General features: G+C 42.0%; 1 protein-coding gene across 1 annotated transcript; it reads left to right on the top strand.

Annotated features, from left to right (window-relative positions):
* Nucleotides 1-340: 340 nt before the first annotated feature.
* On the top strand, nt 341-11,314 carry LOC108438580 (inner centromere protein A-like). The gene is made up of 8 exons (XM_037543277.1): nt 341-647; nt 1,548-1,641; nt 1,738-1,892; nt 3,837-3,863; nt 4,441-5,097; nt 5,272-5,316; nt 5,537-6,220; nt 9,072-11,314. Exons 1-8 carry the CDS (start codon nt 341-343, stop codon nt 11,027-11,029), a joined length of 3,927 nt encoding a protein of 1,308 aa, XP_037399174.1. The 3' UTR covers nt 11,030-11,314.
* Nucleotides 11,315-17,063: the final 5,749 nt, after the last annotated feature.

The following is a 17,063-nucleotide window of genomic DNA, read 5'->3' as shown; positions in this document are numbered from 1 at the left end:
GAACGCTAAACATCTGCGAGGGAACACTAAACATCTGCGAGGGAACGCAAAACATCGGCGAGGGAACGCAAAACATCGGCGAGGGAACGCAAAACATCTGCGAGGGAACACTAAATATCAGCGGGCGAACGCAAAACATCGGCGAGGGAACGCAAAACATCTGCGAGGGAACACTAAATATCGGCGAGGAAATGCAAAATATCCGCGAGGGAATGCAAAACATCTGCGAGGGAACGCAAAATATCGGTGAGGGAACGCAAAACATCTGCGAGGGAACGCAAAAAACATCTGAGAGGGAACGCAAAACATCTGTGAGGGAACGCAAAATATCCGCGAGGGAATGCTAAACATCTGCGAGGGAACACTAAACATCTGCGAGGGAACGCAAAACATCGGCGAGGGAACGCTAAACATCTGCGAGGGAACGCAAAATATCGGCGATGGAACGCAAAACATCTGCGAGGGAACGCAAAACATCCGCGAGGGAACGCAAAATATCCGCGAGGGAATGCAAAACATCTACGAGGGAACGCAAAATATCCGTGAGGGAATGCTAAACATCTGCGAGGGAACGCTAAACATCGGCGAGGGAGCGCAAAACAAAGGCGAGGGAACGCAAAACATCTGCGAGGGAACGCAAAATATCGGTGAGGGAACGCAAAACATCTGCGAGGGAACGCAAAACATCTGTGAGGGAACGCAAAAAACATCTGAGAGGGAACGCAAAACATCTGCGAGGGAACGCAAAACATCTGCGAGGGAACACTAAATATCGGCGAGGGAATGCAAAACATCTACGAGGGAACGCAAAATATCCGTGAGGGAACGCTAAACATCTGCGAGGGAACGCTAAACATCGGCGAGGGAACGCAAAACATCTGCGAGGGAAGGCAAAACATCTGCGAGGGAACGCAAAATATCTGCGAGGGAACGCAAAATATCGGTGAGGGAACGCAAAACATCTGCGAGGGAACGCAAAACATCTGTGAGGGAACGCAAAAAACATCTGTGAGGGAACGCAAAACATCGGCGAGGGAACGCAAAACATCTGAGAGGGAACGCAAAACATCTGCGAGGGAACGCAAAATATCCACGAGGGAACGCTAAACATCTGCGAGGGAACACTAAACATCTGCGAGGGAACGCAAAACATCGGCGAGGGAACGCAAAACATCTGCGAGGGAACGCAAAACATCTGTGAGGGAACGCAAAACATCGGCGAGGGAACGCAAAACATCTGAGAGGGAACGCAAAACATCTGCGAGGGAACGCAAAATATCCACAAGGGAATGCTAAACATCTGCGAGGGAACGCAAAACATCGGCGAGGGAACGCAAAACATCTGTGAGGGAACGTAAAATATCCGCAAGGGAATGCTAAACATCTGCGAGGGAACGCAAAACATCAGTGGGGGAACGCAAAATATCGGCGAGGGAATGCAAAACATCTGCGAGGGACCGCAAATATCCGCGAGGGAATGCTAAACATCGGCGAGGGGACCATCACAGGATTGAATGACTATAGACCCGTTTCACTTACCTCTGTAGTCATCAAATCCTTTGAGAGACTGGTGCTCTCCCATCTGAAGAACATCACAGATCATCTGCTAGACCCCCTGCAATTTGCATACCGGGCAAACAGGTCGGTGGATGACGCAGTGAACATGGGACTCCAGTCTATTCTCCAACATCTTGAACACCCAGGAACATATGTAAGAATCTTATTCTTGCACTTCAGCTCATCGTTTAATACAGTCACCCCTGGACAGCTACACAGCAAACTACTCCAACTCAGCGTGCCAAGCCCCACCTGCCAGTGGATCACCAACTTCCTCTCTGGCAGAGAGCAGCAGGTGAGGTTGGGAAAGTTCACCTCAAACACAGAGACCATCAGTACAGGCACTCCACAGAGTTGTGTCCTCTCACCACTGCTCTTCTCTCTGTACACAAATGACTGTACCTCCACAGACCCCTCAGTCAAAATGTTGAAATATGAAGATGACACCACAGTCTTTGGTCTCATCTGAGATGGTGATGAGTCTGCTTACAGACGGGTGGTTGATCAGGTGGTCCTTTGGAGCAGCCACAATAACCTGGTGCTGAACACCGCAAAAACAGTGGAGATGACAGTGGACTTCAGGAGGAGCCCTCCAGCTGTGCCAGCACTCACCATCCTGGACAGAACTGTGATGGCAGTGGAATCCTACAAGTTCCTGGGCACAACAATTACCAGAGACCTGAAGTGGGACAGCAACATCAGCTCCATCATGAAGAGAGCCCAGCAGAGGATGTACTTCCTGCGTCAGCTGAGGTGCTGATGGTGCGGTTCTACACAGCCATCATAGAGTCAGTCATCACCACATCCATCACAGTGTGGGGCAGCTCAGCTACCAAGCCTGACCTCCACAGACTGCAGCGCATCATCAGGTCTGCAGAGAGGACAATTGGGGTTGAGTTACCTACACTGCTGGAACTGCATGCCACCAGAACCAGGAAGCATGCAGAGAAGATCTCCACAGACCCCTCTCACCCCGGACACCACCTGTTTCAGCTCCTTCCCTCAGGCCGGCGCTTCAGCCAGATGAGGATCAGGACATCCAGGCTACAAAGGAACTTCTTCCCACAAGCCATCACTCTCTTAAACAGTTAAAGTGTGCTCACTGCCCCCTAGTGTGTGTGTGTGTGCTCACTAGTGTGTATGTGGTGTTTCACTTCACGGATGGGTTAAATGCGGAGGTGAAATTTCCCCGTGGTGGGACTAATAAGGGTCACTTAAGAAATGTTTGTGCTGTAAAATGGCTGAACATACTTTAATTATCATATCAATACCTTATCAGTTGCTGCACTATTATCTCACGATCATCTCTCCCTAAACGGACCCGTCCCGTTAATCAATTTCTCTCTCTCTCTCCCTCCCTTTATTTGAGCCCCTGAGCGACGTCTGCCTGAGTCGCCACATGTGGGCTGATCTGCTCCTCACCTGCGTGAACTGACCCTCCTGCTGCTGCTGCAGAAACTCGGACTAATCTAATTAACCGTTGCTCCACCTGTTTTTCCCTGTTTTGTACTATAATACTAACACTAACAATGTTTGCTGTCCGGTGTCGACCAGAGTAGGACGGGTTGCCCTTCTGAGTCTTGGTTCCTCTCAAGGTTTCTTCCTCTTGCTCTTAGGGAGTTTTTCCTTGGCAACGCTTAAGGGGGTCAGACCTGGATTTTTCCGTAAAGCTGCTTTGTGACAACACCTGTTGTAAAAAGTGCTATATAAACAAACTTTGACTTGACTCACCACAGAATATACATTTTCCTCACTTCTGAAGTTTGAAGCAATATTGTTAAAGTTTCATAACTTGCCAGACAACACATGTAATACCTGATAAAGGGAGGTTGGAAAATGTTAGTGTAAAAATGAATGAAGAATATTTTTGGCACATTAAATAAGACACCAGAGGAAAGAATTAATGAAATGCAGGAAAAATGCTGAATCTGGACCCTTTGAAAAAATAAATATGTATGAAATTGCATGTTTGAAAGAATAACCTTGTTTATTTTTCATAAATTGAATGAAACAAATTGAAACAATTGAAATAAATGTTAATACTGATAGAATTAAAGAATTAGAGAACACTGAAAATGAGACTGAACCATGCCATGTCATAATAATCAAGAGTGACATACTTTTATTTCTGTACTTCTCAATTTCAATTTTTTTGATAATTCAGCAAATATATATGTTTAATATATATATTTGTTTAATGTTATTAGAGTAGATTTCACAACTGCGATATGTTTTCTATCATCAGTTCACTTATATGAATCAATTATTTATGTTTCCAGATTTTGAAAAGGAGGGACAGTATGCAGGTGAGGACTTCTTTCTTTTTTCTTTTTTTTTTATTAAACCCGCCACCACCCCTCCTCTTCTTTATTACTGGTATAGCAGATTTCTTTTAGTATATGCTGCCATCATGCAGAGGGAGGACAACAAACGGCAAACGTACAAGGGGCAGTCGTGGGCTGGAGGTAGGGGACTGGCCCTGTGACCAGAAGGTTGTCAGTTCAATCCCTAGCGCCAGTAGTCCATGACTGAGGTGTCCTTGAGCAAGACAATTGCTCCCCGGGCGCTGTGGATAGGGCTGTCCCTTAGTGTGTGTGCTCACTGCCCCCTAGTGTGTGTGCTCACTAGTGTGTGTATGTGGTGTTTGACTTCATGGATGGGTTAAATGCGGAGGTGAAGTTTCCCTGTTTGTGGGATTAAAAAAGTATCACTTAAACAAACAAAAATTACAAGGGGGGATATAGGAGGAAAAAAATGGTAGATATTGGGGAAAAAAATAAAACAATAAATGAAATATACAGAGCATGTAAAGCAAAAAAAAAAAGAACAAATATGTTCTTTATATAATATATATAAAACAAATTTCTCAATTTCACACTGCAGTGAGCATTTTGCTGCTGGGGAAGAACAGCCAGGAAAACGGAAGAGTGGAAAACTTCATCCTGAGAAGAGACGCGTTTGATGCTGAAGCTCCTCCTTCTTCAGTAGAGCAGTACAGTGAGAAAGCCAGAGAACAAGCAGAAGGAAGATACATCACACTCAACACATCTGAGCTGTTTGATACTGAACTCTCTGATGAGGAGCTGAGTGAGAGGGTTAAAACGTGCATGACTCTTTGTGCTCCTGGACCTCACATTATAATGCTGGTCATGCAGCCACAAGACTTCACTGAGACAGACAGAAACCAACTGAATAACATCTACAGATATTTATCTGATGATGCCCTTAAACACACCATGGTGCTCACAACACAAAAGCCACAGTCAGGCAGCAGCGTAGATCCAGATGATTGGAGCTTCTCTGAGGAGAATATTATAGAAAAGATTAAGTGGCATTTTGACCTTGAAAGTGGAAGCAGTCATTCTGCTCTTATGGAGCAGATGGAGAAGATGGTTAAAGAGAATGGAGAGGCTCACTTTCAGTGGGACGAATTCATGATGGCTCCATTAACAACAGAACAACAGCAGCAACAGAAAATGCCTGAACAAACGCCGGGGAAAAATATTCCACATAAAGACAGGAGACAGCAGAAGGAAGCATGTAAGCACAGTTTTAAGAAATTAAAATTCAAAGAATTTTATTTTCTTGGCTTATTTTAAAAGTTATGATAAACAAGATATTAGAATTTCACCAGTGTTACAGTGTGTGATAATCAGACTTCAGCGCTCATGACAACAGTGGTTTTGGTCACTGACATTAATATTTCAAAAACAGCAGGAAGATCTTGGAATCCATTCTCTCGTGGTGGACAACAAGAGGGTGAGTTATAGCCAATTATATTCTAAATTAAATGTTTCTCAACTCATATATGAGCTTATGAATTAATTGAGTTTATTAATAATTTTTTATATCCTCAGTCTTTCTTTACATTTTATTATTTACATCTTAACATGATTCATGTTTTGCTGTGGCTTATTTTCGTGCGATACTTTAGTATACATTTCTAAATCTGACCGGTTCCAGTTTGTTTCTCTTTCAGTGCCTCAGAGGTTGAACTTGGTGCTGTGTGCCAGTGATGGAGCACTGAAGGCCTTAGTATCAGATCTCATTCTGGGCCCAAATAAGTGCAGACCAGAGTCCAGCTCAGAATGCGTGAGGAGAGATGGAGTGGTGTCGAAGCGCCCGATCACCCTGGTGGAGATGCCGGCTCTCTACAACACACCTCACTCAGAGGAGGAAGTGATGCAAGAGGCACTCCACTGTTTCTCTCTGTGTGATCCTGGAGTTCATGCTTTCATCCTCATCATTCCAGTTGGTCCCCTCACTGATGAAGACAAAGGAGAAATGGAGAAGATCCAGAACATTTTCAGCTCTAAAGTCAACAACTATTTAATAGTTCTCTTTACAGCACAGCAGAATGACAGTACAGCAAAAGATTTTACAGAACAAAATATGGACATAAAGAACTTTCTTGCCACTTGTAAACATAAATATATATTAGTAAACACAAAAACAGGGAAAAAAAACAAGCAAACAAGTGAAAAACTGTTAAATGAAATTGAAGAAATGACAGAAACACAGCCATATTCTCTTTACATGTATGTGAAAGCCCAAGAGGAAAGAGTCAGATGTGAACTACAGGAAGAGCTGAGCAAAAAAGAGAAAGAAGTCCAGGACTTAGAGGAAGAAATCCAGAAGTTAAAGAGGCAGCTCCAGCTGGAAGGTAAGCACTTTGAGTATTTCAGATCATCCCTTAAGGTAAGAGAACAATGAATTTAATACATTTTAAAGCATATGATTTTTAAAGCCCTGTTCTTGAACCAATACATGAAAAGTACTGTCCACACTTATACGCTATATTGCCAAAAGTATTCAGTCACCCATCCAAATCATGGAATTCAAGTGTTCCAATCACTTCCATGGTGTACAAAACCAAGCACCAAGCACCTAGACCTGCAGACTGTGTCTACTTCTCATCCAACATCAGTGTCTGACCTCACAAATGCTTTTCTGGAAGAATGGTCAAAAATTCCCATAAACACACTCCTAAACCTTGTGGAAAGCCTTCCCAGAAGAGGTGAGGCTGTTGTAGCTGCAAAGGGTGGGCCGCCATCTTTTTAAACTCCATGGATTAAGAATGGGATCTCACTCAAGTTCATATGCGTGTGAAGGCAGATGACAAATATAGTGTATATATTTAATTTCCAGTCAAAAGTATAAGTTGAGGACACTGGGAGACTGCTTGAATAAAGAAACTACACTTCACATTAAAAACTAAACTTAAAAAAATGGTAAACTACCAGAAATGATGTGGTTTATGTTTCCATTAAAGATTGTGGGGACCCCTGATACCGACTGAAGAACATCTGATAGAAGAATATCTAAAGATTGTTGCTGATCAAATGAATCCTTTCATGGTTTATTCACACTTAGATGGGAGCTTTGAGCATGACTGTACACCATGTCAAAAGGCATGTGTTATCACCAAATGCTTTCAGAATCAAGATAAAGTGTTTATTGCTTCAGTGGACTTTGCAGTCCCCAGATCTCAGTCCTATTGAACATAAAACACACATCGAACACACCTATCGAGGTGAAAGTGGCTGTTCGCGGTAAGACTGTATATGAAAGTTTACCCTCTCAGGTTTTAAATCACAAATAAAATAGGACGCTGGTTTCAGTTTAATGAGTCGGCTGAGGTAAATATTTACTTGGTATAAATGCAACTATTAAATAGTTACTAGATACAGTTTAATTAGTCACACGTTTTTTACATTTCCCATTTTTAAAATAAAAAAATAAAGCCTGTCTTGCTGTGTGTCAGAGGTTTACAACTCAGCATGAAAGAAAATGAATTGAAAACATGGCCACCGTTTGGTAATCATTTATTTTTGCTCACTTGCAATAAAAAAACAAAAGACGAGGCTTTAATATCAAAGACTTTAAAAAGCAACCATAACCAGAGGGCAAAGACAAAAGGGAAAAACCAGAAATCCAGTCCAAACACAAAAAGGCAATCACAAAAACACAAGAGAAATGCTCAGTAGCTCTACAGGAGAAGCAATACCTTGCCATCTGGCTAAGCTAAAGCCTGGCCTTTTAAACTAAACAACTCATATGACATGGAGCACAGGTGAAAGGACTCAGTAGTCAGGAGAACTAAAGCAATGATTGGTTTAATGAGTAAGTAATGAGTCTCGACCCTGATTTTGAATTTGCCCTTAATAAACGTTGCTTACCTCAGCACATGCGTTCGCCTCCTCACTCCCCGTTACACCTAGACATACACTATATTTCCAAAAGTATTCGCTCGTCTGGCTTCACACACATATGAACTTGAGTGACATCCCATTCTTAATCCATAGGGTTTAATATGATGTTGGCCCACCCTTTGCAGCTATAACAGCTTCAGCTCTTCTGGGAAGGTTTTCCAATGTTTAGGAGTGTGTTTATGGGAATTTTTGACCGTTCTTCCAGAAGCGCATTTGTGAGGTCAGACACTGATGTTGGATGAGAAGGCCTGGCTCACAGTCTCCACTCTAATTCATCCCAAAGGTGTTCTGTTGGGTTGAGGTCAGGACTCTGTGCAGGGCAATCAAGTTCTTCCACACCAAACTGGCTCATCCATGTCTTTATGGACCTGCTTTGTGCACTGGTGTGCAGTCATGTTGGAACAGGAAGGGGCCGTCCCCAAACTGTTCCCACAAAGTTGAAATGAAATTGTCCAAAATCTCTTGGTGCTGAAGCATTAAGAGTTCCATTCACTGGAACTAAGGGGCCGAGCCCAACTCCTGAAAAACAACCCCACACTACCCCCCCCTCCACCAAACTTTACACTTGGCACAATGCAGTCAGACAAGTACCGTTCTCCTGGCAACCGCCAAACCCAGACTCGTCCTTCGGATTGCCAGACGCAGAAGCGTGATTCGTCACTCCAGAGAACACATCTCCACTGCTCTAATCCACTGCATTCGGCGCTTTACATTGTGCTTGGTGATGTAAGGCTTGGATGCAGCTGCTCGGCCATGGAAACCCATTCCATGAAGCTCTCTATGCTGTTCTTGAGCTAATCTGAAGGCCACATGAAGTTATAAGGTCTGTAGCGACTGACTCTGCAGAAAGTTGGTGACCTTGGCACACTATGCGCCTCAGCATCCGCTGACCTGTCATTTTACGTGGCCGACCACTTCGTGGCCGAGTTGCTGTGGTTCCCAATCGCTTCCACTTTGTTATAATCCCACTGACAGTTGGCTGTGGAATATTTGGTAGTGAGGAAATTTCACGACTGGACTCATTGCACAGGTGGCATCCGATCACGGTACCATGCTGGAATTCACTGAGCTCCTGAGAGCGACCCATTCTTTCACTAATGTTTGTAGAAGCAGTCTGCAGACCTAGGTGCTTGGTTTTATACACCTGTGGCCATGGAAGTAATTGGAACACGTCAATTCAATGATTTGGCATCAGCAAATATAGAACAAAAATGAAAAAATCTTAATTTTATATGACAACATTGTGATTATTGAGTTGATCCTATCAAAATAATGTGTAACTTGTACTATGGTCACTTTCAGGTGAAGATAAAGATGAACCACAGGTTTCGCACGACTTAAGGATAGTACTGATTGGAAAAACAGGAAGTGGAAAGAGTGCAACAGGAAACACCATCTTGGGAAGAGATGAATTTAAAAGTGAAATCAGTTTGAGTGCTGTGACAAGAGTTTGCAAAAAAGGAGTTGGTGAGGTTGAGGGAAAGTCAGTTGCTGTTGTTGACACTCCAGGCCTCTTTGACACCACACTGTCCAATGAAGATATACAGCAAGAAATTGTGAAGTGCGTCTCACTCTCAGCACCTGGACCCCATGCTTTCATCATTGTGCTGACTTTGGGAAGATTCACCATAGAAGAATATGCGACTTTAGAGCTGATAAAAAAGACGTTTGGTCCAAAGGCTGCGATGTTCACTATAGTGCTGTTCACTGGAGGAGATAAGCTGGGAAATAAGTCAATAGAACAATTCATTGAGGAAAATAACACTGAACAAATCAACAAGGTGCTCAGAGACTGTGGACAGAGGTTTCTAGCATTTAATAACAACGAAAAAGAAGACCGCACCCAAGTTTCTCGACTTTTAAGACAGATAGAAATGGTGATAAACTCAAACACGTCAAGTAAGTACTTCACAAACAACATGTTCGAAGAGGCAGAAATGTCCATCAAAAAGAGAATTGAGGAAATTCTGAAAGAGAAAGAGCGAGAGATCGAAGCTGAAAAGGAGAAACTGGAAGCCAAATACAGTGAAGAAATGGAAGACATGAAGAGAAGACAAGAGGAAGAAAAACAAAAGGCCGATGAAGAAAAGCTCCAAACGGAGAGGAAGTTCGAAGAAAAGATGGAAATCTTCAAAAAAGAGTTTGAAGCAAAAAATGAACTAGAGAAGAAGAAACGGGAGATGGAGGACAAGAAAAGGTTAGAAGAAGAAAAAATACAAAAGATGAAATGGCAAACCAGAATTACTGAGTTAGAAACCGAGAACCAAGAGCAGAGAGCTGAATTTGAGAAACAGTTAAGAGACAGAGAGGAGGAGGATAAAAAGACAGAAGAGAGATACAAACAAGAAAAAGAAATTCTCATGAATCAACAGAAGAGTGCCATGGAGGAGCTGAGAATTAGACAGGAAGAAGAGCGTAAACGGAAAGATCTGGAAGAGAACAAAAGGAGAGAAGAGGAAGAGAACGAGAGGCAGAACTGGGAGAGGAAAATAAAAGAGGCTGAACACGAGAAAAATGAGGTACAAGAGGACCTAAAGCAAAAACAGAGTGAATGGGAAGACGAAAAGAAAAGAGAGATGGAAAGACGGGTGGAAGAGGACCTGCTGAGAAAACAGAGACACACAGAAGAGCTGAGAGCAAAGGAAGAAGAACAAGACAGATTGAGAGAGGAATTTGAAAAGAAGATGAAAGAAGAAAGGCATCAGAGAGAGGAGGAGAAACGACAGTGGAGGGAAGAGAGTGAGCGAAAAGAAAAAGAGAATGAGGAAAAGAAACGTGCAATGGAAGCACAAATGAAAGAACAGTATGAGCAGCTGGAAAAAACGAGGAGGGAGGAGTGGGAGAGAAGAAAACGTGAGGACGATGAAAGAAGAGAAGAAGAGATGCAAAGACAGCAGAAACTTAGAGAGGAGATGGAGAGAGAACGGCAAGAGGACATTACGAGGAGAGAGAGGGAAGAGACTGCTAGAAGAGAGAAAGAGGAGAAGGAACGTGAGGAGATGACAAAGAACTACGATCAGAAAATGGAGGAGATGAGAAATAAATATGAAGATGAAGCCAGAAAGCAGGCTGAGCAGTTAAACGAGTTCCATGAAAGAAAAGAAAAACACTTCCAGGAGATGATTGAAGAGTATGAGAAACAGTACAAAGTTCTGGAGAATCTGTTTAAAAGCACCAAGGCCGAAAATACTGAGGAAATGAATAAAATACAAGAAGAACTAGACGAACTAAAAACTCAGTCAAAGTGTGTCATTCAGTGAGGCTTGCTGTGAAACATGATGACTGGAAGATGATTTAATGTTACTAATGCTAAACATCTAATGCTTCTGAGTTCACTGTTATTTTTAGTTTAGCTCAAATCGATTTTGAAGTTGCTTGGTACTGTTGCACACCTTAAAACTCGCTTGCAGGAGGAATGTATACAGCGAATACTATGAATACACCTATCTGTAATTGCCAGGCTTGGTGGTTGTGTTTAATAGTGGTGGACAGTAACTAAGTAAATGTAATTAGTTACTGTACTTAAGTAGCTTTTTCGTGTATCTGTACTTTACTTAAGTATTTCCATTTTGGGTGACTTTTTACTTTCACTCCACTACATTTCAGAGTCTAATATCTGACTTTTTACTCCACTACATTTTGAGAAATCTGTCGTTCCTTTTGGTTTCTGTGTGTATAAAAACGTAACATGTCAAGAACACCAATCCGGGCACAGCGGTCACTTTGTCCTGAGCTTGTTTTGACCTGTTGGGTCATACCGACCCAGTGCAGCAGCGTAAAAATACAAACGTCTACCTACATATTGGAACTAACCCAACTTTGTGTAACTAGACCACAATATAGAAATATGTACACATATGCAGTCGTGACTGGCATGTTTCTTTTTTTCTGAATTTATGCGAACACCATTTCATTTTATAGTAAATTAGTTTGGGCTGGTTTATGTTTATGAACAGACGCCTACAGATCAACATATTAAAGGAAAACTTATTTGTGATCCTGAGTTTAAAGCCAGTTTTTATTCAACTTAAACTTGGAACTAAGTTGTAAATAAATCTGAAACTGAAACTTTGCTTGTGTGTAAAAAGTGATTTCAGAGCCACTCGGTTCTCCCTGATGGAAACTGTTTACCTTCAGTGTTTTGTGCTTCTGATCATTTTAATAAACGTCAGCGTCACTAATTAATGACGTTCTATTAAAAGACTGGTTTACCAAGAGAGACGCTGGAGGACTTTCACCTGAAATGAGTTCATGAAGCCAGTCTGGATATAAAAATGATAACAGGACATCAGAGCCAGAATTATTCTTTTAGTACTTTTACTTTATACTTAAGTACATTTGAAGGTAAATACTTTAGTACTTTTACTCAAGTGGAGGTCTAAAGGGAGGAACTTCTACTTTTACTGGAGTAATATTTTACCTTGGGTATCTCTACTTAAACTCAAGTACATGGTTTGGGTACTTTGTCCACCTCTGGTATTTAAGTAGGGAAACCTCCAAACTGTGTTGGATGCTGGCCCTTCACCACCAGAGTAGTGCAACCCTGGTATAGAGTCTCAGTATGGAGGCAGAGAAAAACTCCTGGGTTGGGGGGGTGAGGGGTCTGGAGGTCCCTCTCTGCCCAGGGGTCCTCTCAACTATGATGTAGCGTCACATAGACGGGCCACCTGGGAAGTCCTGCTGGCTGGAAAAGTCCTAAGCTGCGAAGGTTAGCACTGAGTGTATACAAAATTACACCTGAAACGCTTCATCGCTTGGTGTCTTCAGTCCCTAAACGTCCTTTAACTGTTGTTTAAAGGACTGGTGACATTCTAAAGTGGTAAATGTTCCAATGCCCCAACTTTGGTGGAGATATTTGCTATATTCAATACTCAAAACTTAAAAGTGTTTATTTTGAAAAATAAATAAATAAATAAATAAAATAAACCTCCTGAGGTGAAACATCAAATAATGTGCTGATAGATGATTTTCAATGTAGTACAAGTCAAAAATAAATAGAAATTCACTGTTTTCAGTGTTCATTTTAATTCAACAAATCGCTCCAACCTTTTCTGATCTGGGGATTTGTAGATTTCTACAAATGCACTGTACTCTGCTTTTCTCTAATAAAAATGAACAGAATGCAACTGGTTCGAAATACAGTAAAATTGTCACTTTTTTAATGACTATATTCTACTGCACATTTAACATCAAACTTACTAATGACCTAAGGCCTAATATTGTGGCAACTGATTTTGTTATCAGTATTGTTACTTTCTGATTTCCATTTAAGGCATCACTAGAGGTTCATGGATGGGGACTAAGCCTGTACTAAGGGGTCATAGTCCCCAAAGGAGAACTTTTTTCTTTTAATGGTCCCAAAATGTTCATAACGCACTTTCAGAGTAGCAACAGCCAGAAAATGTCAAGTAAATCAGCCGCATTACGTAGATCAAAAAATGGCTATTCAGTTAAACTGGCCCACAGTTGTTCGAATAGGAAGTGTCTTCAGCCTCATTCTGGTCACTGGCTTTAACTTAATGTAAACAACAATTTATGGCAAATACTGGTTGCATTCTTTCCAAATACTGAAGAGAAATCTAAAAACAAAGAATATAAAGAGCTGTCAATAATCTCACACTCACTATGGAGTGACTTTAAACCAGAGACTCTGTGGCCCATGTGTCAAACACAAGGCCCACAATCCTATCCAACCTGCAAAAGTGTTTTACTTTTCTATTAAGATTGGCTCGTCTCAAATGCGCTGCAGCATAATGTGTGCTTTGACTATAGTACCCCAACAACTGTCTATAGGACAGCGGTTACACATCAATTCTACACAATTCTGCACAGTTCCACACCAGTCACATCACCAAACACTAACTGCAGTTTAACCAATATAAACACCTAATGTGCTCTGCAGCTCACGTATTAATGAACTTGCAGCAAAGAAAGGATGCCAGGTGTCTAGTTCAAGCAGATAGGTCCTGGGGACTTTTAAACTTTGAATATTTTAAGTATCCATGTAATATTTCATAGTCTACTACAAGTGCCTATATTTTACTGTTGATTTGTGTATTTTGAACAAACAGTGGTCACCTCGGTTTATGGCAAAATAGTCATTAAAAATGAAAGAAAACATGGGTGTTCTCTGGCCCACGGATATGTTGAGATTTTTAATATGGCCCTTTTAGTGGTTGAGTTCAACTCTCCTGTTCTATGGGCTACAGTAGCTGGCTTGTCAGCTAGTTAGCTGATGTTAGTGTCAGCCTGGCCTCTTTTCTTTACCTCATTTAAACCCAAGGTTAACTAAAGTCAGCTAGCTAGAGTTAACAAGCAACCAGGTTTACTAAGGAATGGGAATAACATTTAGATGAAATTGGCCAAGCAATGCCCATTTTTCCATTTATTGTTGGAATTTGGCTTTTTTCCCCCCTTTCAAACGGACATTGTACAAATACGGACTTGCCACCTCTTACCTTTCCACTTCACCTACAACTAACATTGACTCACCTGATTCTGAGGTTAGTGTTCCTTGTCCCCACTTGTTCTGACTACTTTCTGGGCCAACAACAACAACAACAACACACACACACACACACACACACACACACACACACACACAGAAAAAACCCTAAAAACTACACGGACACTGAAATATTCAGTCTTTTGTTCATTATTTGTTATTCACACTGTTCTATTGGCACACGTTTTGCTAGCCTCTTGAGCTGCATATGTATGTTTGGAAGGTACAATATGGATAAAATTAACTACATGATAATAATAACAATTCTATAGCATTACTATTACTTCTAGTAGTCATATTAGTGAATGAAAATAGCTTGTTTTTCACATCAAGGCCAGCGAAGTGCTTATATAGTGCCTATGACCAGCTAACCTGTCCACAGTAAACTAGACCAGGCCAGCTAGCGCATAGCAACGCTGCTAAACACTGCGCTAACTACATAAATAGCCCCACAATCTGGCTCTAACTCATTAATGTTACACTCGCCCCAAATATAACTGGTTTTCTTTTAGTAGGATTCGAACATCGAGGGCTTGTACTTACTTTCATATTCGCCTTCGTAATGCGGCTAATTTAGCTACGACGTACAAGGCTAACGAAAACATTGTTTGCTAGCATTAGCTGGCGAAGAGCGGGAAAGAGCATTGTTCTAGAACGTTCGCATGATTCTAAAGGGGCGTTAACCTGTTGTTGCCCATAGCAACCAGCCTGACAGCCTTACGCTTGCTTTTGTTGAAGACTCAGACGCACATAGCCAGATGCAGGCACGTCAGCGGCGCCGCCGGTCCAGGTCGGTCAACATCGCTGCTGGACTGCTCCGAACCGCTGCAGAGCGGCAGTTTAAGAAAGACGCCGTCCAAAATGATGCGGTTTCATAGAGCAGCGCACAGCAGCGCTGCGATCCACGATGGCCGTGTGGTGTTTATAATGGCCGTATGGCCGTATGGTGTGTGGTGTTTATATGGCCGTGTGGTGTTTATATGGCCGTATGGCCGTGTGGTGTTTATATGGCCGTGTGGTGTTTATATGGCCGTATGGTGTTTATATGGCCGTGTGGTGTTTATATGGCCGTATGGCCGTGTGGTGTTTATATGGCCGTGTGGTGTTTATATGGCCGTATGGCCGTGTGGTGTTTATATGGCCGTATGGTGTTTATATGGCCGTGTGGTGTTTATATGGCCGTATGGCCGTGTGGTGTTTATATGGCCGTGTGGTGTTTATATGGCCGTATGGCCGTGTGGTGTTTATATGGCCGTATGGCCGTGTGGTGTTTATATGGTCGTATGGCCGTGTGGTGTTTATATGGCCGTGTGGTGTTTATATGGTCGTATGGCCGTGTGGTGTTTATATGGTCGTATGGCCGTGTGGTGTTTATATGGCCGTGTGGTGTTTATATGGTCGTATGGCCGTGTGGTGTTTATATGGCCGTATGGCCGTGTGGTGTTTATATGGCCGTGTGGTGTTATTATATAGTGAACAACAGATAACGCGGCATCTAGGTGTGTGTGTGTGTGTGTGTGTGTGTACCAGTGGTGGACAGTAACTGAGTAAATATAATTAGTTTCTCTACTTAAGTATTTTTTGGTGTATCTGTACTGAAGTTTCTCTTCTGGGCGACTTTTTACTTTCACTCCACTACATTTCAGAGTCTAATATCCGACTTTTTCCTCCTACATTTTGAGAAATCTGTCGTTCCTTTTGGTTTCTGTGTGTATAAAAACGTAACATGTCAAAACGAAAGAAGCGCAAAGCCAGAGCACCAATCAGGGCCCAGCGGTCACTTTGTCCTGAGCTGGTTTTGACCTGTTGGTCATACCGACCCAGTGCAGCACGCGGTTCAACGTCAGCGCAGCAGCGTAAAACTTTGGGAGAGTCTGTTCAACATAAATGATGAACTAACCTAACTTTGTGTAAATAGAGCTCAATATAGAAATATGTCCACATATGCAGTCGAGACTGACGCGGCTTTGTTCTGAATTTCTACAAACACCATTTCATTTTATAGTAAATGAGTTTGGGCTGGTTTATGTTTATGAACAGACGCCTACAGATCAACATAGTAAAGGAGCTCATCTGTGATCCTGAGTTTAAAGCCAGTTTTTATTCAACTTAAACTTGGAACTAAGTTGTAAATAAATCTGAAACTGAAACTTTGCTTGTGTGTAAAAAGTGATTTCAGAGCCACTCGGTTCTCCCTGATGGAAACTGTTTACCTTCAGTGTTTTGTGCTTCTGATCATTTTAATAGACGTCAGCGTCACTAATTAATGACGTTCTATTAAAAGACTGGTTTACCAAGAGAGACGCTGGAGGACTTTCACCTGAAATGAGTTCATGAAGCCAGTCTGGTTATAAAAATGATAACAGGACCAGATCAGAGCCAGAATTACTCTTTTAGTACTTTTACTTTATACTTAAGTACATTTGAAGGTAAATACTTTAGTACTTTTACTCAAGTGGAGGTCTAAAGGGAGGAACTTCTACTTTTACTGGAGTGATATTTTACCTTGGGTATCTTCACTTTAACTCAATTACATGACTTGTGTACTTCGTCCACCTCTGGTATAGATACATGGTTGAACACTTTAGGCTTTCATTCTCAGTCTTTCAGAGTCTTTTATCTCCATGAATTCGACTGACTTCCACCAGTTCCCTTTCTCAAACGACTAACTTCACTTTTTATTTATCAATATCATTTTCTCAGGCCACGTCTTAATAGCTGATATAAATATTTTTCCCTATCTCACTATCTAGTGGAGCCACCTGCCTGGCAGATCCATAAAATAAAAG

The sequence above is a fragment of the Pygocentrus nattereri genome, chromosome 12 (genome assembly GCF_015220715.1).
Source record: "Pygocentrus nattereri isolate fPygNat1 chromosome 12, fPygNat1.pri, whole genome shotgun sequence".
In the NCBI taxonomy this organism is placed as follows: Eukaryota; Metazoa; Chordata; class Actinopteri; order Characiformes; family Serrasalmidae; genus Pygocentrus; species Pygocentrus nattereri.
Note: the sequence above shows the minus strand (reverse complement) of the source record. Positions and strands in the feature narration are given on the sequence as shown.

Bases quoted from the DNA above. Each gene is read 5' to 3' on its own strand.
- LOC108438580 (XM_037543277.1), top strand. From the start codon at position 341: ATGCTAAACATCTGCGAGGGAACACTAAACATCTGCGAGGGAACGCAA. The intron at 1,642-1,737 runs GTCGGTGGATGA...CTTGCACTTCAG, and splicing joins TTTGCATACCGGGCAAACAG to CTCATCGTTTAATACAGTCA. The intron at 5,098-5,271 runs GTAAGCACAGTT...TTTCAAAAACAG, and splicing joins GAGACAGCAGAAGGAAGCAT to CAGGAAGATCTTGGAATCCA.